Raw genomic sequence first — 22,884 nt, 5'->3', positions numbered from 1 at the left:
ATGTCTTTAGTAAGGCAGCTTTTGTTGCCGTAATAGAAATGAGAAAACTACCTCCTCCTCCTCCTAGAAGGGCTGAATTGTCCCTTCCCTGTGGCACTTTGGCCACTGGGAGTCAATCTGCCCTGGTTATTTTATGGGCTTATCAATGCATCATGCAGTATCCAGGGCTGAGCAGGTCAAGGCCTTACACTCTGGAAGGTTGAGACTTCTTGAGAGCCCGATGTATACAGAGCTGAGTACTAGGTACTGGGAAGGGATAAAATGCTCAGAAGATACAGCCTGTGCTCTGGGAGCACACACTCTCCTGAGGGAGGAAGGATGGCCACACAGAGCAAAAGACTCCAGGGCAGGCCCATGGCCAGCCGATAGGGTCCTCCTGGAGATGCCCCACCAGGAAGCAGGAGTTACAGGCTAGAGAGCATGGGACCAAGGGGCAAGATGGCTGGGTTCAAGTCCCAGTTCCACTTCTTTCTGGTCAGGTGGCCTTGGACCTGCCTGTCAGGGCCTCCGTTTCCTCATCTGTAAAATGCGTGAGATGACCTCAACTCTACCTGCCTCCTCCTAGAGCTCCTGGGAGAATCCCATGAGTGAATGTTGGTAAAAGCACCTTCAAATCATGAGGATTTATACATGTGGATCTAGTTCTCATCGATGTAAAGGAGGCAAATGTTTATGGGGGCAGCCCTGGGCTTCCCTTCAGTTCTGCCCCACCTGGGCTGTCCACAGGGGACCATCGTGGTAAATCATGGCTCAAACCATGATGGGTGGACGGACGGATGGATGGATGAATGGGTGGATGGATGGATGGATGATTGGATGAATGTATTATTGGATAGGTGACTGGATGGTGGGTGAATTACTGAATGATTAGATGGATGTATAATTGATGTATAATTATATGGATGGATATATGAATTAATAATTTATTAGGTGGGTGTATGAATGTATAATTGGATGGAGGTATAATTGGATGTATAATTATATGGATGTGTGTATGTATAATTGAATGATTAGATGCATGTATGAATGTATAACTGGATGGATGTGTAATTGGATATATGACTGGATGGTTACATGGATGGATGGATGGATGGATGGATGGGTGGATAGATGAATGGATGGATGGATGGATGAATGGGTGGATAGATGAATGGATGGATGGATGGGTGATGTGTAGATGATTCGATGTATGTATGATTGATTGGATGAAGATATGGGTGGATGGATGGATGGATGGATGGATGGATGAATGGATGATGTATAGATGATATATGTATGATCAAATGGATAATGGGATGGATGGAGGAAGGAATGATGGATAATTGGATGAATCGACGGAAGAATGAATGATGTAGAGATGTATGGTTAGATGTATGTATGATGGATGAATGATGGATGGAAGGAAGGATGGATGGATAAATGGATAGATGGATGAGCTGGTGATGTGCAGATGTATGATTGGATATATGTATGATTGGATGGATGATAGGAAGGATGAAGGAAGGGATGGGTGGATGGATGGATGAATGGATGGATGGATGAACCGAGGGAAGAATGGATTATATACAGATATATGATTAGATGTATGTATAATTGGATGGATGATGGGATGGATGAAGGGATGGATGGATGGATGGATGGGTGGGTGGGTGGTGTATAGATGACTGGATGTATGCATGATTGGGTGGAGGGAGGAAGATATGGGTGGATGGATGGGTGGATAGATGGATGGATGTGATGGTAACATGTAAAGCTTCCATCAGAATTTCTGAATTCTTTGCCAGTACCTCTTAGTCATCTTCCCTCAGCTCCTCCTGTGCCTGGCACTGCATGCCCAGAAAAGCCTCTCCAGTCTTCCCAGTGGTGTCTCAGCCATCAGATCAATGGTTCCTCAGCTCTCAGCTCAGTGAATTCACTCCCCTCTGTATGACAGAAATTCCTTACTCTTCATGCACATGGTGGCTGAATGGGTTTCGTCTGCTGTCTAATTGTCCTATTCATGGCTTAGACTCAACTCTGGAAGACTGGAAGATAGAGCCTCTAGAGAGTCAGGCAGATGGGGCCCAAATCCTGGCTCCACCACCTATTGGTTGTGTGAGGCTGAGCGAATTACCTAACCTCTCTCTGCCTCAGTTTTCTCCCCTGTATAATGGGCATAGTAGTAGCTCCACTGGCTCACAGGGCTTCTGTCAGCATGAAATTGTTGAATGCTTATTTAAAGCACTTTGTACCATGCCTGGCAGATGAGACGCCCCCAATAAGTGGCAGTGATTATTTTCAGTCATTATCATGTCACCTTGGTTGAAGGGCCCAGTGTAGCACTGCTCATGCTCACCAGCAGGAACTTGAGTATTTTATTTTATTTAGTGCCAATGGTGGTGATGCAGATATGGAATTGACTGGGAATCCTGGAGGGCCCCTAGCAGATAGCTGACATTGTACCAGATGGACAAAGTGGCTCTGGTCATATGAGGAAAAGTCAAGCATCACGTTGTAGTCACATACCCCGTCAAGCACATGGGGACTTTTAGTCTGGAAATTGCAAACACTCCCTCTGTGGCACAGACTGCTGAGGGTCCACCTGGTGTCCATTCTCTCTACCCTCCTTGGGAACAGAGCCCTGATATGATAGAGGACAGAGCTGTGCCCAGTTAAAAGGCCACATCTTCCAGCCTCCTGGGCAGACAGGGGTGGCTGATAAGAAGCTAAGGGAAGTCATTGGATAGGAAGTCCAGGGAAATGTCTGGATGGGAGGAGATCAGCTGAGAGGGTCCCCCTTTGTGCGCAGCTCCCCTTCCTCCTTTTCCAGGGGCCTTTCTGAACATGAGACATCTTGAACATGGAAGTCACATGCTCAGAATGGTGGGGTTTTTGTTTTTTGTTTTTTGTTTTGTTTTGTTTTTCTGGCTGTATGAAAAGATCATTGTCAGTTCACTGGCTGTGCAAAACAGGCTGGGTACCAGAATTGGCTTGTGGGTCATAGTTTGTGGTGCGCTGCTTTAAGGAATGGCTCTGGGGCCTCAGTGGGGGACAGGATGAAGGGCGGAGGGTGTAAAGGTCTCATGGCTGCTGTTGCAAAACCAAGGTTTGTGGTGAGGAGATCTGTGTCGGATGGAATGGAGGTGAGGTCCCTGGGTGCTGTGGAGGGTTGTGGGAGGAACTGGCCAGGGTCATGATGGACAAGCTGATGGTGGTACCACCAACAGCAGTAGAGAAACCAGGAATGGCCCAGGATGGGGGAGCACAGAATTTGGTTTTTACTTGTCAGGTTTTGGGTGTGGCTTGGGCATTCAGTGGAGTTGTGCCTTGGGCGACAGGAAGGCTCTGTTGAACTCCGAGAAAGGCACTCCACCTGGGGCGGGAGTAATTTAGAGTCAGTTTCAGGATGGGGCTGGTTCTGTGCATGAAGCAGAATGAGAAGATGAAAAAAAGGCAAGTGGAGTTCCACTGTGAGATCAGACACCTCACGCCCTTTGTTAAAACACTGTCCCTGGACACCTGGCCCTGGCTGCACCCATCCCACAAAGAACAGCTAATCCTGAACAAGCTTCCAGCATGAACATAGCTCCTTGGTCCTGGAGCTTTTGCAAAAGCCTGCAAACTGCCGCAAGAAGGCTTTGGACAAATGGTGAGGCAGCATCACGCAGACTTCTGGGTTTTGTTATTTTTCAGCAGCCTTGACTGCCAGGGCACAGGGACATCTATATGGGCATGATGGTCCCCCTTTCCCCAATCTGTCCCCAGCTTGAGCCCTACAGTCCTTATCATTTGCATTGGTCTCCTTGTTAAATCCCTTGGAAGTAGTGAAGGAGGAAGAAGCCCCATTTGCATGTCTTATCTGGAAGGCATAACAAGTTAACTCATCAACACCTTTTAATTCATTAGGGTGCACTAGTTTATAGGTAACCAACTTTCATCTACTTTTCAGCTCTCTTGGGCAGGTATCCAGCCATATTTCAACTCTTAGCATCCACTTAGACACTCTTTGTTCTGGCATTTAACGTGTAGTTTCTTGTCTTCTGTCACTTATTTAAAACGTTGTTAGTAAAGTGACACCTTCTGCCAAGTCAAACCTGTCACACCCGACATCAAAACAGCTCCTTGTAAGCTTTCAGTAGCAAGAATTAATTTGATGAGGATTATGAACACCTTAAGTATTACTTGCTTTCTTGGAAAGTATATTCTTTGGGTAAGCAAATTATCTTGAAATGCTTTCCTTTCAGAGCAATTTCAAAAAGGTTGGCAATTTAGATTTTGCATTTTTATATACAGTATATATAGTGCATATATATATACACACATATGTTTTGGCATAGAACTTCTGATCATGTTTTATGTGAAAGCTTTGAATAGTTTTAGCAAACATATTTTAGGCAACTCAAACACTAACTTGGTGAACTTGTCCTCACTTTACACATTAAATTTAGTTTTCTCTTCAGAAAATAAGAGTGGTAAAACCTACTTCTTTCCTGGACTTTATTTCATTTTTGTTTTTTGAGACAGGGTCTTGCTCTGTTGCCCAGGTTGGAGTGCAGTGGTACAATCACAGCTCACTGCAGCCTCAAACTCCTGGGCTCAGATGATTCTCCCACCTCAGCCCCGCAAGTAGCTGGGACTACAGGAATGCGCCACCACACCTGGCTAATTTTTGTGATTTTTTTTTAGAGACAGGATTTCACCATGTTGCCCAGGCTCGTCTCAAACTCCTGGGCTCAAGCAATCCACCTGCCTCAGCCTTCCGAAGTGCTGGGATTATGGGCATTAGCTACCGTACCTGGTCTCCTGGAGTTAATTTTAAACGAACTTGTTATTTTGGAACAGTTTTAGATTTACAGAAAACTTGTGAAGTTAGTACAGACAGTATACCCCACATCCAGTTCCCTTGTTGTGAACATCTTACAGGATCATGGTACATTTGTTGCAGCATAATACATATTTTAAACTGACTCTAAGCCAGGCTGCCCTGCCTCTAAATAGAATGTCATTTTTCACTGGCACAATCCATATGAGGCACATGTTGTGATTCTAACTTGGATTCCACCCAAGAGAGTTTAATAACTGAAGTTCCAAGGGGGCTTGGTGGAAAGAGTGACAAGGGGGAAATATGGTCCATGTGGGGCTGCAGCCATGGCCCTGCTCTGGCAGCCCACGGTCTGAGCATGAGGCTCCTTTGTCATCTGTGAAGCGGACGTCATTCACCCTCACGGGCTGTTGTGAGCATCACCTGCTGCCAACAGTAGAGTGCTACAAAAATGTCCCAATTAGCATTCTGAGGTAGAACCCTTATAAGTAGAGTGGCATTTACTATCACCCAAATCAGGACACTTGAAAGAGAAAGCAGCACTATTTTTTTTTTTTTGAGAAGGAGTTGACTGGGCACGGTGGCTCATGCCTGCAATCCCAGCACTTTGGGAGGCTGAGGTGGGCGGATTACCTGAGGTCAGGAGTCCCAGACGAGCCTGGCCAACAGGGTGAAACCCCGTCTCTTCTAAAAATACAAAAACTGGCCGGGCGTGGTGGTAGGCGCCTGTAATCCTAGCTACTTGGGAGGCTGAGGCAGGAGAATCGCTTGCACCCGGGAGGCGCAGGTTGCGGTGAGCCGAGATGGCGCCACTACACTCCAGCCTGGGCGACAGAGCAAAACTCCTTTTTTTTTAGGATGGAGTCTCGCTCTGTCACCCAGGCTGGAGTGCAGTGGCATGATCTTGGCTCACTGCAACCTCTGCTTCCCAGATTCAAGTGATTCTCCTGCCTCAGCCTCCCAAGTAGCTGGGACTACAGGCGCCCACCACCACATCTGGTTAATTTTTGTATTTTTAGTAGAGACGAGGTTTCACCATGTTGGCCAGGCTGGTCTCGAACTCCTGACCTCGTGATCTGCCCACCTTAGCCTCCCAAAGTGCTGGGATTACAGGTGTGAGCCACCGCGCCCGGCTGAAGCAGCACTATTAATCATGATGCAGAACAGATGCGCTGGGATAGGCTGGGACACCCACACCCCAGTCCCAGGCACCTGGTGAGAGAACTCTTCATCTCTCTTTGTCAGGAAAAGAGGCAAAATCTGGCCCCCAATCCCAGTTTCCCCCAGCAGCACCAACTGCCAGGGGGGCAGCTGGGAGAAAGTGGTTTCAACAGGCTAACCTTCGGGGTTGAGGTCTTGGGGGCTACCACCCCTCACTTCACACATCCTGAGCATCAGGGTGGGGCAGGGACAGGGTAGGCAGCGTTGCGGGATGGAGAGGAGGGAGGGACGAGAAACAGCAGAGAAAGAAAAAGATGGAGTGGGGAGAGAAGGAGAGGGAAAGCAGGAGTGGGGGAAGTGGGAGAGGAGGTGGAAAAATTCAGTAGAGGGGGACACAGTGAGGAAGGGACTGAGAAGGATTTATTTATTATTATTATTATTATTTGACATGGGGGTCTCTGTCGCCCAGGCTGGAGTGCAGTGGTGGGATCTTGGCTCATGGCAACCTCCGCCTCCTGGGCTCAAGTGATCCTCCTGCCTCTGCCTCTTGAGTAGCTGGGACTATAGGTGCATGCCACTATGCCCGGATAATTTTTAAAATTATTATCTGTAGAGACGAGGTCTCACTATGTTGCCCAGGCTGGTCTGGAACTCCTGGGCTCAAGCGATCCTCCTGCCGCAGCCTCCCAAAGTGCTGGGATTACAGGCGTGAGCCACCGCGCCCGGCCTCTAAGAAGGATTCAAAGGAGAAAACAGGGGGTGGGGGGAGGGGGGAGGGATAGCATTAGGAGATATACCTAATGTAAATGACAAGTTGATGGGTGCAGCACACCAACATGGCACATGTATACATATGTAACAAACCTGCACGTTGTGCACATGTACCCTAGAACTTAAAGTATAATAAAACAAAACAAAACAAAACAAAAAAAACAAAGGAGAAAACAGATCTCCTGGCTTGGAGCCTCTCAGGTGCCCTCCCTGGGGAGCTGAATCTGGCAGCACTGGCTGGAGCAGTCAGAAAGCACATTTCCATCTTGCCATCACCACGTGATGGCTGACCTCAGGCAGGGAGGCTGGGCCGAGCTGCATTCCCCGGTCCCTCTCACCTCCTCACCCAGAGCTTCTGGAACACCTCTGAGCAGCCCCCGCTCCCCCAATACGCCCATGTCTTCCTTCACCTACCCCCAACCCACCTGCACCCACTTTCCTAATTCCCAAATTCCTCATAATCCAATATCTTCGCTGATTCAACAGATAGAAATCTGAAACGTGCCTCCCAACCAGTCCTGGAACCTCTCCAAGCTGGGATGGCCACTCCCTGTGCGAGAAAGCTGGTGGTCCCAGCTTCCCACACCCAGGGGACCTCCCAGAGACCCCACCCACTCCAGCAATCTTCCTGAATAGACATATCCAGCAGAGGTCACTTCCCACCTCGGAATTCCACGGCTTCCACGCACTACCCATACCCTGGGCTGCAAGGTGTTTTCTTATTTTTAGCATTAAAAGAGAAAAGTAGAGTGTTTGCCATTTTGCCTCCTTAGAAATGGGTATGGAGGCAGGGACTGAGTCCATCTTGCCCTCGGGCTGCACTGTGGGCTGTTGCTGTGAGCACTCACTGCCAGCCACACCCATGGAAAGAAGGGCTCTTTGTAGCACAACCCAGCACGGAGACAGCCTGGACCAACCTTGAGACAACCTCAGACAACTTGGTCCAACCCTTGGACCAACCTGGCACTCCAGCAGTGGGTGAAGGGCCAGCATGGGAAGGCAGAGGGAGGGCTGTGTGCTCTGTGGGGTCCCCAACCATGTGGTCTGACAGTGAAATGAAACACATTTCATTTGGAAAGAGAGAGGAAGAGGCGAAGTCAATTTGGCCAAAAGATGGTATTATAGAATGTTTAGAAGTCGATGTTGTTTATTAATGTGGCTACAGTAAGAATCCCAGGGCTAACCAACTCTTGCTAAAGAGAGGCCACTCAGGCCTGATCTAAGTAAGAGATAAAAAGCAATGTTTAAAGTCACATATTTTACATGCTAATCAATACCACCGATTTATAAGCTAACAGGTGTGGCTAATGCCTCAAAAAGTACCCTGTATTTGAGAGATTGTTAAGGCCCTAAAATCTCTGTCCCTACATTCACTCATGTGGGTAACTCAAGGTAAATTTCTTTCTTTCTTTTTTCTTTTCTTTTTTTTTTTGACAGGGTCTTGCTCTGTTGCTCAGGCTGGAGTGCAGTTTTATAATCACAGCTTACTGCAACCTTGAACTCCTGGGCTCAAGTGATCCTTCTGCCTCAGCATCCTGAGTAGCTAGGACTATAGACGTGCACCACAACACCTGGCTAATTTTTAAATTATTTTAGAGACGGGGTCTTGCTATGTTGCCCAGGCCGGTCTCAAATTCCTGGCCTCAAGGGATCCTCCTGCCTGGGCCTTCCAAAGTGCTGGGATTACAGGCGTGAGCCACCGTGTCTGGCCATTATCTCACTGCTTGAGTTATCTTGGCTCACTCAAATTAATGAGGCTTTAATTTACTGACAGTCTAAGACAATAATGTATTTAAAATTTCTTTGCAATTCTGGATGCAAACTGTTCCCGCCACCCCTTGGCTTGCAGTGATCTGGGCCTGCTGTGCATGGCTGTCCACTAACCTTTCAGGCCAGCGTCCGTGTCACCCTCTTGGTCTTGGTGCATGGTGTAGCCCCCCTGATCTTTCCTGTCCCCCAACCCGTACGTCCCAGCGTGATCTTCCATCACTTCGAACTCCTGGCGGGGCTCAGCCATCCTGGTTCAAAGCTCACCTGGGGAAAGAAGAGGAGAGGATAAGTTCTGAGGAGTGTTGGGGGGCAGAGTGGGGGTGAAGAGAGAGAGGAGCCTCTCCTCCCAGTTCATGGCAGGCAGATCTCAGCCTCCCTGCTACCCTCTCTAACAGTTGGCCGCCCATCCTCATCCCGTGCTCCATATTCCTGCCCAAGCGTTATTTACGTCTATCTGCTTGCTTAATTTACCAACACCGCAGCAGTTCATATTCAACACCACCAGGTGACGGCCAGGCATGGTGGCTCACGCCTGTGATCCCAGCACTTTGGGAGGCCGAGGTGGGTGGATCACCTGAGGTCAGGGGATCGAGACCAGCCTGGCCAACATGGTAAAACCCCATCTCTACTAAAAATACAATAATCAGCCAGGCATGTGGCAGGTGCCTGTAATCCCAGCTACTGGGGAGGCTGAGGCAGGAGAATCAATTGAACCTGGCAGGTGGAGGTTGCAGTGAGCTGAGATTACACCACTGCACTCCAGCCTGGGTGACAGGGTGAAACTCTGTCTCAAAACAACAAAAAAAAAACAAAACAAATAAACCCACCAGGTGAGGCAGGTGAGGTGGGCCCGACTTGTTATTCCCAGCTCTCTTTCCACTTCATTAAAAAAATCAATGCTGCTGCCTAGCAATTTGCTCTTTCTCTTTAACGGTGAGGGCACGACTGAACAGGAGAGGGACAGCATCAGCAGAGCCTGTCTGGTAAGGAAGGTGAGGCACGGAGAAGTGAAGAGATGGTTCAATCAGATGTCAACTGGCAGCAAAACCAACTCTTGACTCATCGGGGGTGTCCTGACTCCTCCAGCTCCGAGTTTGCTGGCTTCCTGGAGTCAGGCTGTGGCCCCCATTCACCACACCGGCACCCACCAGGTCCCCCACGTGTGCGTTCCAACGGTGGCTCTCCTGGTGGGCTGAGAAGCACCCCACAGGGCCCAGTAGGGGCATGAGGCTTGGGATCTGAAGAGCAACACACACCCTTCTTCCCCAAAAGCCCCAGCAGGGAGATGCCACTTCAGCTCAACAGAGCTGGATAGAAACCACCATTTACTCACACTTTGTCCTCAACTTTATTGTGAATTATTATTATTTTAAAAATAATTCATAACTTTGAATTTATGAACTTTTTTTTTTTGAGATAGAGTCTCGCTTTGTTGCCCAGGCTGGAGTGCAGTGTCGCGATCTCTGCTCCCTGCAGCCCAGGTGAGCCAGCCAATTCGGGTTGCCCCATTCAACCTGCAGCTAAAGCTTTGTGAACACTAAGAAGTTCAATGAGCACAGTGGTTTTGTTCTTTGGATTTGATCTATTCCTTTCAATGACCAAGTTTCTTCTCTTGGAACATGGTGGACAGAGGTGTGACAGTAAAAGTAAAAATCGGATGTGCTGGCTTTTCTTACACATTTGCATATTTTCATATTCATAGCTCATGGCTATAGGAGGCCTGAATTTTTTTTTTTTTTTGGCCTCTGTGAATAATCCAGGATAAATGCTTTGTGGGTTTTCTTTCGGGGAGTGGGGACGGGGGGTCTCACTATGTTGCCCAGGCTGGTCTCAAACTCCTGGGCTAAAGTGATCCTCCCATATCCGCCTCTCAAAGTGTTGGGATTACAGGCATAAGCTGCCACCATGCCTGGCTCTATTCATATTTTGAGTAAAACAGTACTTGCTATTTCTTGATGAGAAAAGTAATACAATCTTATTATAGAAAATGTATTTATACAAAGCAAGATCGGAAGAGAAAATCATCCCTCTGCCCAGAAACGATTACTGTTGACATCCTGCCATACCAGACTTTGACAATCATGGATTCAGCTTTTGGAATTTTGGTCCATCATAAGTGATGTGAAATTCCAGGACAGGCGGCACATGCCATCTGGCTGAGGAATAAATTTGAACCCCTCTTCCTCTATGGGGGCTGTACGGGAGTGAGGCACTTAGTAGGGAGTGAGCCCAATCCTCCTGGCTGCCCTGTCCCATCCTAAAACGGCTCTGCTGTTCTCAGTCCTCCAGGGCACACGGTGACTCTGATGAAGAGGCAAAAATGCCACTGCTTCGTGAAAAATGGCCTTGAAGCAAAAGAGAACATTCTGATCACATTTGAAAAGGCAGATACTTTGTGGCACCAGGGCTTGACTTCTAATGAATGTATAACAGAAAAGATCAGGCACTTGTGCAAACGTGTCTGTTTTCATGAATCCGCGGATTTACAAAGGTTTGGGAATGTATGTCAAGGATCTGTGATATTTCCTTCTAGCCTTTTATTCTATGCATTAAAAATATAGTTGCAATTATGCTACTTGCTTTTTTCACATAAGATTATAGCATGAGCATTTGTTGGTCACTAAAAGCCTTTGTAAACATCAGGGGCAGTAACTACCAAATGTTCCTTTCCACATATGTACCATATTTTCCTAACCATCCCCTAATAGCACTGAAATGGCCTCAGATGTTCCAATATTACAAATAAAGTCGCATTAAACATCTTTTTGAAAAACTTTGTCCATAATTTTTTTTTTTTTAGATGGAGTTTCACTCTTCTCACCCAGGCTGGAGTGCAGTGGTGCAATCTTGGCTCACTGAAACCTCTGCCTCCTTGCTTCAAGCGATTCTCCTGCCTCAGCCTCCCGAGTAGCTGGGATTACAGGCCCCAGCCACCATGCCTGGGTAATTTTTGCATTTTTAGTAGAGACAGGGTTTCACCAGACCTCAGGTGATCTGCCTGCCTCGGCCTCCCAAAGTTTAGGGATTACAGGCATGAGCCACCATGCCCGGCTGACTTTGTCCATAGAATTTTGAGAAGCATCACCAACTGCTTTTCAAACAAGATCGGGCTTGTTGAGGGTGTTGCGGCTGTAGACACCAATTGCTTCTCAGATGTGGTGCAAGTGGGTATGAAGTGTGAGTCTTGTCAACACTGAGTTAATCATACACCTAAATAAATGCCAAAAAATTTTTGTGCTTATAGATGAAAGATAATGTTTTACTAATATAAACTATGAACTTGGGTGATAATGATATGTTAATGAGGATTCATTGGTTGTAACAAGTGTACCACTCTGGTGCAGGACGTTGGCAGTGGGGGAGGCTGTACGTGGAGGGCAGGGAACATACGGGAAGTCTCTGTACCTTCCACTCAGTTTCACTGTGAACCTAAAAGTGCTCTAAAAAACAGTCTATTAATGTTTTTTAAAATGATATCCTAGTGTTGTTTAAATATGTGATGTTTTAATTTTTTCTGGGACAGAGTCTCGCTCTGTCGCCCAGGCTGGACTGGAATGGTACGATCTCAGCTTACTGCAACCTCTGCCTCCCGTGTTCAAGCAATTCTCCTGTCTCAGCCTCCCGAGTAGCTGGGATCACAGGCATGTGCCACCACGCCTGGCGAATTTTTGTATTTTTTGTAGAGACGGGATTTCACCATGTTGGCCAAGCTGGTCTAGAATTCCTGATCTCAAGTGATCTGCCTGCCTCAGCCTCCCAGAGTGCTGGGACTAAAGGTGTGAGCCACTGCGCCTGGCCTGATGTTTTAATTACTAGTGAGATCAGCATTTTTCTCCTCTTTTTTTTTTTTTTTTCTTTTAAGTCAGGGTCTCACTCTGTTGCTCCAGCTGGAGTGCAGTGGTGTGATCTTGGCTCACTGCAGACTCTACCTCCCGGGCTCAAGTGATCCACCCACCTCAGCCTCCTGAGTAGCTGGGACTACAGGCGTGTGCCATCACACCCGGCTAATATTTATGACTTTTGTAGAGGCAGGGTTTCACCATGTTGCTCAGGCTGGTGTTGGAACTCCTGGGATCAAGTGATCCGCCTGCTTCAGCCTTCCAAAGTGCTGGGATTACAGGCATGAGCCGCCGCGCCGACCCACTGTCATTCTTTTTGCTTGTCTGTTCAGGTCTCAGTGCTTATTCTAATGACTTGTGTGGGCTCTTAATTTATGAATAACATTAACCCTTGATCATATTTGTGGCAACTATCTTCTCCAGTTGGTTGCCTTTTATTTTGGTTTCTGATGGTTTTTGATGGGCAGGGTTTAAGTTTTATATAGTCAAATCTGTTTTCCTTTGTGATTTATTCCATTGCTCTATGGTATAGAAAGATCATCCATTTTCTTCTACATTTTTAGTGGTCTAATTTTTTATATTTATTAATTCATCTGGAATATTTTTAGGTTTAAGATGGAGTGAGGTTGAAAAGTTTCTCCCCAAATATAACAGCTAAAGTCAGTGGACCCAGGCCTATTTGTAGAGCAATCTGCCCTCTTCCCCAGGTGAATGCACCATGCACTCTGTCCTGCTTATCTGTCAATTTTGCTAGAGCCTCCTGATTTAGCTTTGGATCTCAAGTCTTATTTTCTAGGTGGGCTTAGATATCATTTTCTTTTTCAAAATTATTTGACCTTCTTGTAAGTTTGTCTTCCAGATGTACTTTAGAAATTTTTTTTTTCCTGCAAATTCTCAAAGTTCCATTGGGATTTCGGCTGGAATTGTATTATAGGCCAAAACTTTAAAAATTGCTCCCTTCATGATATTTAGTTTTCCCACCCAAGAGCACAGTATGTTTTTCCATTTTTTTCTGGTTTCTGAATCTCTCAGTTGGGGGCGGAATGTAGTCCCACACCCTTCTTGCCACGGCCACGTCTCCCTGGGCTTTATGTCGCTTTTGTGAATGGGCCTCTCCCCATCAACACGTGGATGATTAATTAACCAGGGCTCTGGGGCTCACAGCAGAGATGTGGCTGGGGCACCAATCATGGCTGGGGTGCCAGTGCTGGGGCTGCCACAGTGGCAGTGGTTCCATCAGAGGTTTCCAGGGAATGAACAGGAGAGCCATTTCCCAAGCCTCTTTTGATCAGACAGATGTGATTCCCTCAGTGGGAAACCTCTCTCCATGAACTTGTGAAAAGAAGCTGCTAGAGTTCGCCAACAGACATGTGAAAAAATGCTCATCATCACTGGCCATCAGAGAAATGCAAATCAAAACCACCATGAGATACCATCTCACACTAGTTAGAATGGCGATCATTAAAAAGTCAGGAAACAACAGCTGCTGGAGAGGATGTGGAGAAATAGGAACACTTTTACACTGTTGGTGGGACTGTAAACTAGTTCAACCATTGTGGAAGACAGTGTGGCGATTCCTCAGGGATCTAGAACTAGAAATACCATTTGACCCAGCCATCCCATTACTGGGTATATAACCAAAGGAATATAAATCATGCTGTTATAAAGACACATGCACACGTATGTTTATTGCAGCACTATTCACAATAGCAAAGACTTGGAACCAACCCAAATGTCCAACAATGATAGACTGGATTAAGAAAATTTGGCACATATATACCATGGAATACTATGTAGCCATAAAAAATGATGAGTTCATGTCCTTTGTAGGGACATGGATGAAGCTGGAAACCATCATTCTCAGCAAACTATCGCAAGGACAAAAAAACCAAACACAGCATGTTCTCACTCATAGGTGGGAATTGAACAATGAGAACACTTGGACACAGGAAGGGGAACATCACACACTGGGGCCTGTTGTGGGGTGGGGGTAGTGGGGAGGGATAGCATTAGGAGATATACCTAATATAAATGATGAATTAATGGGTGCAGCACACCAACATGGCACATGTATACATATGTAACAAACCTGCATGTTGTGCACATGTACCCTAGAACTTAAAGTATAATAATAATAAAATATATATATATATATATAAAAGAAGCTGCTAGAGTTCAAGATGAGTTTCACGTGATGAGCCCCATTTGCTCTGGTCTCTATGTTTGAGGTCAGTGGTCCCCAATGCAGTGTTTGCCTATATTCTAAATTCGTGGGTTCTAGAGAGAGCAGCTCCCTTTGGAGAGAGCCTCTGAAGGAGCCTGGGAAGTGTGAGAAGCCAGGGACCCGCATGCTGGACAGCTCTCTGTGCTGTGTTCATCACCAAGTCCCAAAGCCCCCCGCGGTGCCCTGAAAAGACAGGCTGGTAGTGAGGAAAGTTCTCTTCCCTTAGTCACTGAGTCCTGCCAGCCCCAGCCCACTGCCCACACACTGCACCCCCATCCTTCAGCTCATTCCTTTGCACAGAGACAGAGCAGGTCAAAGGCACCATCTGGCCAGCCAGGCTTGGCCTGGGCCTGGTCATGAGCACTAACTCTAAGTAGACCCTGGCCACTTAAAATGCATCTCAGCCGTTCTCAATGGGCAAATTAGGCATACATTTAAATGGAAGGAGGCTAGGCCCCATGGCTCACACCTGTAATCCCAGCACTTTGGGAGGCCAAGGCAGGCAGATCACCTGAGGTCAGGAGCTCAAGACCAGCCTGGCCAACATAGGGAAACCCCGTCTCTACTAAAAACACAAAAATTAGCCGGGCATGGTGGAGCGTACCTGTAATCCCAGCTACTTGGGAAGCTGAGGCTGGAGAATCGCTTGAACCTAGGAGGCGGAGGTTGCAGTGAGCTGAGATTGCACCACTGCACTCCTGCCTGGGCAATAGAGTGAGACTCCTTTCAAAAAGGAAAAAAGAAAAAAAAAAGAAAAAAAAAAAAAAGGAAGGAGTGTTTGTGCCGTGTGAGCCGTTCTCCCCTCTGCCTTCTGTTGGATTCTCAGAGGTGGCTCCCAGCACGCCCATCTTAGATCTCACGTGGGGCGGGGTTGCTTGTGTTGTGCCTGCCAACACCCCTTCTCTGCACATCGACACATCACCAAGTCTGTGGCGATGGGGTAAACCACTGGACATGCTGGCTGCTCCCCACTCACCTGTAGGTGGGTGAGGTGGCTGGCTTGGACTTTGTCCACAGGCAGCACCACAGAGGTGCCCTCGGTGAATTTGGCAGCAGCAGGCGGGGCCGATTGGATGGGTAGGGAGCAACTGTTCGTAGGGAGCTGACTGCAGTGGTCCAAGCATGCAGTGAAAAGGCAGAGGTGATGGAAAGGAAGGAATGGAGCCAAGAAGTGTATTTGAGAAAATACTAGACTGGGCTTCAAAATCGGGTTGGGGTCAGGGAGAGGGATTAAAAGCTCGTATTATGCTAGAGGTGGGCTTGGATGGTTGGGAAATAGGGGGTGGGGGTCACACAGTCAAAGGGAACACCCTCAGGAGGGAAGGCAGCTGGACAAGGGTGGGTTGTTTTTAGGAGAGCTGCTGCTTCAAAGAATCCTGCCCTCTCTTCCCCCTGACTGCGTTTTACTAACTGGTGACTCATTTGACTTAATGAGCTCTAGAAAATTTGTTCTACTATGCCCCTTGGCTTTCATTATAATTTGTTTTTGTTTTTGTTTTTGTTTTTTTGAGGCAGAGTCTCGCTCTTTCGCCCAGGCTGGACTGCAGTGGCACGATCTCGGCTCACTGCAAGCTCCACCTCCCGGGTTCAAGACATTCTCCTGCCTCAGCCTCCCGAGTAGCTGGGACTACAGGCGCCCGCCACTGTGCCCGGCTAATTTTTTTTTGTATTTTTAGTAGAGACGGGGTTTCACCGTGTTAGCCAAGATGGTCTCGATCTCCTGGCCTTGTGATCCACCCACCTCAGCCTCCCAAAGTGCTGGGATTACAGGCATGAGCCACCACGCCCGGCCAGCTTTCATTATAATTTTAAATTGATTCCTTTTTATATGATTTTATTTATTTTACTTTGCATTATTTATTTATTGGGAGACAAGGTCTTGCTCTGTCGCCCAGGCTGAGGTGCAGTGGTGCCATCACAGCTCACTGCAGCCTCGATTTCCTGGGCTCAGGCGATCCTCCCACCTCAGTCTCCCGAGTGGCTAGGACCACAGGTGTGCACCACCATGCCTGGCTAATGTTTTGTATTTTTTTAGAGATGGAGTCTTACTATGTTGCCCAGGCTGGTCATGAACTCCAGAGCTCAGCGATCCGCCTGCCTCGGACTCCCAAATTGCTGAGGTCAAGGTCAAGAGTCAGCACATTTTTTTCTGGAAAGGGCCAGATAGTAAATATTGTAAGGCTTTGTGGGCCACGTGGTCTCTGTTGTAACTGCTCAACGTAATTGTAGCGGGAAAGCAGCCATCGAGGATAAATAAATGAGCATGACTGTGTTCTGATAAAACACTATTTATAGATATTAGAATTTGAATTTCACATAGCTTTCATGTGTCACAAAACATCATCTTATTTTATTTCATTTTTCAACCACTTAAAAATGTGAAAATCATTCTCAGCTCAACGACAGTTTTGGCCCACGTGCCAGAGTTTTTAGACTCCTTCTTTAGGCTTCTCCAGTATTTCTTCGATCGAAAAAAAAGAAAAACTGTGAATCAGTCTTAGCAAGAATCATTGTATGTTCTGATCACCTCCTATATTCTCAGTGTGGAGTTCTGCTTTTCATGTTGGGTTTTCCTCAGCTGCTTCTAGAGGTTTCCATGGGTTCCAAGTCAGGAGCAGGAGCATCAAAGGTCATTCCCAGGACTCAGGGCAATGCGCCACTGTTTTGGAGGCTGGGGATGCTCGCTCAGGGTGTTTCACTGTTGGGCTGCCTCATTCAGCACCACAGAGCAGATGACAGGGCAATGAGTCTCACTGTCCTGGTTTCCAATAAAGATCCCTCCTTCCCCTCCCCCTCCACCATCCCTGCAGGGCTAGAGAGAGTCAGATGCACCAATAGAAGGCTGATGACCTACAGGGTCATCCTTAAAATGCAGAAATCAACTCATCCTTAAAATACAGGCTACTATTTACTATGCAAAATAAATAAACTGTGTGCCTCTCAAGGGTCAATATTTTCTTTTGGGGAAAAAAGTGGAATGCATGGGAAGAATCTCTAAGCAGGGAGGCTCAGCCTCCACCCTGATCCCGGGACAGGAAATGCTCGTAGGTTCATGGACCTTCTGATCAGACTCGGTTGCAAGAGTCACTGCACTGCATTGGCTGGGCTAGGTCAGCTGCCCCATGCTAATGCTTTGGGACCTACCTGCCATGTTAAGAAAGACAAGCCCATTTTCAGGAGCATCCTTGAGGCGCTACTTGACTTAGGCAGAAAATAGGACCCAGAAAGATGTCCCTGGAGAGCAAAATGAAGTGACTCTTCTCAGTCTTACAACCAACACTGACTGAGCACAAGAACGACAGCTTCGCCAGGTAGGACTTGCAGGGTCACGCAGTGCCATAGCCCCAGGGCCTGGCAGCAGGTAGTGCTCACCCAGCACCTGCCAGAGAAGGGGCGCTTGCTCCATGCAGGTGCCTTGCAGGCATCTCTGTGACCCTTCAGGGCAATCCTTGAGGTAGGTGTCATCATCATCATCATCATCATAGGTGTTATGATTCCCAGGAGTCTGGGAAGTTACCTGCCCCAGGTCACACAGCCAGTACGAGGCAGACAGAAATGCAAAGTGATGCTCCGCTGCCCCTCACTGCCCGTTCCTTCATCCTGGACCATAAAACATCCCCCAAATTTTTACCTGAGATGTCAGGGTGCAGGTCTAGGGTATGGAAGAAGCAGTGGCCAGGTCTCACATCCAACAGCTGGGTAACCAAGCCACTTCTCTCAACCTTCAGGTTCTTTGCCGCCCAAACCATTTGGTGACCCCAGGGCTCCCTTCTTATGCTGACATTGTATTCTATGTGGGTCCATAGGCTGAGAAGCTGGGACCACAGGTATGCACCACCATGCCTGGCTAATTTTTTGTATTTTTTGTAGAGATGGGGTTTCACTATGTTGCCCAGGCTGGTCATGAACTCCAGGGCTCAAGCGATCCACCTGCCTTGGCCTCCCAAAGTGCTGGGATCACAGGTGTGAGCCACAGCACCCGGTCTAAATTTTTATTTTTTATGAACCTTTATTTTGTATGGGTTTTTCAATGAAGAAATACTCTATTTTAGCCTGTGTCTTCTAACTCAGGAGCCTGGGGCGGGGTAGTGATCAGTGACAGGACAGCAGGAGGCCTCCAGCCCAGGCCAGGTGAGAGGCAGGGGACCCTGGCATCCTAGCCAAGGACCTGGCTCCTTCCTTTCCCTCCCATCTCTGACCCCTGCTGCCCACCTCCTCCAGAAGGGCAGGATGATTTCTCTGGAAGAACTGGATAAAGGATATCTAAACCAACAGACAAATGGCACAGCTGTGCCTCTTGGCCTGGGACTCCCATGCAAAGATAGTGAATTGAAAAACACATAAATAAGCTTGCCCTTGAGGTGACTACGCAGCCTGGACCAGACGTGTCATCACCCACAGATCCCTGTAATCTAAGCGAGACACACAGACAGGAAAATACACTTGATCTTAGCCAAAAGGCCGAGAAGTGATACACAGACAGGAAAATAAACACACCAAGGCTGTTTTCCTCAGACCACTTGTTTTCTTCTTTTCTAAATCCATCAGCCTTCCTCCCTCTCTCTCTCTCTCCTCCTCTCTCTCTCTCTCTTCCTTTCTCCTTTCCTCAATCCTGTTTTCTCAGGCAGTGACTTAGATGCAGTGGGGTGGGAGGTAAGGAACACATTTTAGGGGAGGCACTAAAGTTGAGTGAAACCTGGACACTAAAATGGGACATTTTTTAGGGACCCTTGGAAAGGTATTGCCTCCTGAGTCCGTCCCTGTGGTTTTTTAGCTAAATTGAGGCCCGGGGCGCGGGGTGGGGGAAGGGGCTAGCTGAGTCACTGTTGGTGCCTTCTTCAGAATCACACCCTCCCAGCCTCAATTCATGCCTCGTAGGGAGACACTGGAGACACGGAAATCTGGAGGGTGGGGGCAGACAAAGAAAGGGAAAAGTGTCTGCAGGATTGAGAGAGAGAGAGAGAGAGAGATGAGAACAAAGATAACAGTTCAGAGTAAAAGAAGAAGACGTCGGAGGGCGAGGGGGTGAGGCAGGGGAGGGATGAGCCATGGAATCGAATCATGAATCCAATCACTGCTGCTGCTACCCATAGGCTTTTCTCTTTTCAAACAACTATTTTTGATTGACTTAAAATTCATGCAACGTAAAGAATGATTTAAAATGCATGATTCAGTGACATTTAGTACATTCACAATGTTGTACAACTATCACCTCTATCTAGTTCCAAAACATTCTCACCAAACCCAGAAGAAAGGCTGGACCTCATAGACAGCTGCTCCCCCTTCTCCCCTTCGCCAGTCCCCAGCTGCTCATCTACTTTCTGTCACCATGGATGTATCTCTTCTGGATATTTCGTATAAGGGAAGTCACACAGCACGTGGCTTTTGGTGACTGGCTTCTTTCACTGTGAATCCAGATCTTGGCACAGCTCCGTGCTTCATTCCTTGGGTAATGGGAGGGATAGTCCACATTGGTTTATTCATTCATCCATTGATGGACACCACAGTCTTTTAGTAAGTGAAAAGTGTGGAGCCGAGTGCGGTGGCTCACACCTGAAATCCCAGCACTTCGGGAGGCTCAGGCAGGCAGATCACTTGAGGCCAGGAGTTCGAGACCAGCCTGGCCAACATGGTGAAACCCCGTCTCTACTAAAAATACAAAAATTAGCTGGGCATGGTGGCACATATCTGTAATCTCAGCTACTCGGGAGGCTGAGGCATGAGAATCACTTGAACCCAGGAGGGAGAGGTTGCAGTGAGCCTAGATCATGCCACTGAACTCCAGCCTGGGTGACAGAGTAAGACTCTGTCTCAAAAAATAAATAAATAAATAAATAAATAAATAAATAAATAAAATTTTAAAAATTAAAAGTATGGGAACTAGACAATATGGACCTTTTTATTGTGACTTTTCTGACAACAATGGAGATGGGGTGGAGGGAGAAGGGTGTGTGTGCAGGAAGGGGAGTGCGTGGCCGAGGAAGGAGCCTGGCAGGGGCCCAGACAACCTTCACCTTCTTCCTCATTTTGCCAAGGCTGGGCCTCCAAGAACCCCTAGGCCCTCAGGGACAGGGATGTGCAGGTGAGACCCTGGGTCCCTTTTGCTCCCAAAGAATAGAGCCTTCGCAGCAGAGTTCACATCTTCTGTGCAGCTTACCTGAAGGGACAGCTTTGGCTGTCCCCTGAGGTGTTGTGGGGTGGACGAGAAACCCCAGGCATCTCGCCCACCTCCAAGGTGACCCTGGGCATCACTGGGGAATGCTGCGTGCTGTTTGGAACATGTCTGCCATTTTCCTGGGCACCTGCCCATGACAGTGCATCCAGGCTTACTGTAACCTGTGAGGTGGGCAGGATGGAGACCCTAGGTGGGTAAAGGACCTGAGAGGTAGAAACTTGCCCAAGGCCACCGAGCCCCAGTGACCCAACTCCCCCCAACACACATCCCTGCCCTCAAGGCAGGATTCCCGACAGCTTTGCCCCTCTGCTCCCTACGTCGTCATCTCCTCCCCAACCAAATCTCTGCTTACAAAATCCAACTGGCTACTCTCTCAGGAGAACCTCCCTGGGGATTCTTAAAGCCCCAGCTTTTGCTCCTAGTCTGTCTAGCAGGTCTGTAGGTTTCCCACGATCTGGGGCTGTTTCTTGCTGCAAGGAGGTGATGACCAATCCGCCTTCCTCCACCTGCCACCATCCTTCCCATTCCTTCTAACTTTCTTACTCAAGGCAGTACAGTTTGGTAATGATAACTCAGGTTCTAGAAAGCTCCTTAGGCAAGGGAGGGGGACCAGTCAACACCCCTTGCCAGTTTTGGATTATTAATAACATGTTTATTTCAGCCCTCAGGATGAGCCACTCACAGGGGCTTCACAGAGAGGATCTCTGTAATGCTCACAACCACCCCGTGAGAAGGAATGATGAGGAAACTGAAGCTCAGAGACGTTCAGAAACCTTTTTAGGGTCACACAGCTAGTAAGCAGAGAGCAAGGCTTGAATTCTGATATTTTGATGCTAAAACCCATCTCTATGCTACTGTATCAAATGGGTGCCTTCCCAACAGAGCAACCCCTTTGGGAAAGGGGAGCTGACGTTCATTACCCAGCCCCTGCTGGAGTCAAGAGTCCAGGGGCTCAGGGGAAGCCCGAGTCGGGCTGGTCTCCTACACCGCGGGCGCATCAAGCTGGGGACCTGGACCAAGCTTCCAGTCTAAATCCGACGGCCGTGGAGCGGCCCCGGCGGGTGTCTCAGGCTGCGCTGCAGCCCTCGCTAGGGGGCAGCCAAGGAAGGTCCCGGGCTCCGCCGCCGCGCACCAGGCGCCCGCGGTGACTCAGCGGAATCGCCCCCTGGCCCGCGGTTCTGGTCTGGGGAAAGCGTGGTCCTCCTTACCCCTTCAGTTAAAAACTCAGACTGGAATCAAGGACAGGGAAGGCTGCACAGCCTTGTGAATATACCGGAAACATTTTAAAAGAGTGACTTTTATGGCATATGAATTATATCTCAATAAAGCTATCGTTAAAAACAAACAAAAATCCCCTAAATGGATCTCTTGCAGGTAACTGAAGACCAAGCAGAGATAAACCTAGAATCCAAAAATAACCTTAACATGCGCTTTGTTCTCCAAGGTAATTTTTGGCTTCTGCACCCTGTCTTTCCTTTGCTCTGGTCTCCTGTTCTGCACCACCAGGAATTTTCCAGCACATTTAGGCGGAAAGCAGGATTTCTCATGATAGGAACCATGTTTGAAGCATTTCCAGTTATTGCCTCATTTAATTCACACAACAAACTATTATGCTGACATAATACAGCTGGGGAAACTGAGGAACAGGCAGGTTGAGTAAGTTGCCCAAGGTCACACAGGAAGTATGTAATGGAGCCAGGCTTCAAAACCCAGACATCCTGGCACCAGCAGCAGACCTGTCAGGCCAAGTGATAGCCGAGATTAAATCAAGCAGTGACTGGTAACAGCTAAGGAATATAAGGGCTGGCCCAACAGAACTAAAGCTCTTGTTTCCTGGGAGAACTTTCTCCTTATTCACAGTTTGTTCTTGAATGCTTATGGTCCAGCTGTTTTGCTTTAAGGTATAAAGATAAATGTTAGGGCAGGCATCCTAGTCCTGGGCCTAGGTGAAGGCTGGAGCCCACAGTCTCTCGGAAATCCCTCTACTCCAGGAGCGGGGAGCGAGTGCAACTAAAGGAAAAGAGAGCCCAGGAGGGCTGGGTGCGGTGGCTCATGCCTTAATCCCAGTATTTTGGAAGGCCAAGGTGGGCAGATCACTTGAGGCCAGGAGTTCGAGACCAGCCTGGCTAACATTGAGAAACCC

General features: G+C 47.9%; 1 protein-coding gene across 5 annotated transcripts in view; it reads right to left on the bottom strand.

Annotated features, from left to right (window-relative positions):
- MAPT (microtubule associated protein tau) overlaps positions 1–22,884 on the bottom strand; it is a 133,528-nt gene that overhangs the window by 57,257 nt on the left and 53,387 nt on the right. For all 5 annotated transcript variants that reach the window (XM_008965223.5, XM_008965235.5, XM_014341976.5 and 2 more), the window contains exon 2: positions 8,618–8,767. In XM_008965223.5, the coding sequence (XP_008963471.1) occupies positions 8,618–8,750 (133 nt within the window). In that variant the 5' untranslated portion in view covers positions 8,751–8,767. The remainder of the gene's footprint in view (positions 1–8,617; positions 8,768–22,884) is intronic.

The sequence above is a fragment of the Pan paniscus genome, chromosome 19 (genome assembly GCF_029289425.2).
Source record: "Pan paniscus chromosome 19, NHGRI_mPanPan1-v2.0_pri, whole genome shotgun sequence".
NCBI classification, from domain to species: domain Eukaryota; kingdom Metazoa; phylum Chordata; class Mammalia; order Primates; family Hominidae; genus Pan; species Pan paniscus.
The sequence above is the reverse complement of the archived record's forward strand: the minus strand, read 5'-3'. Positions and strand labels throughout refer to the sequence as shown.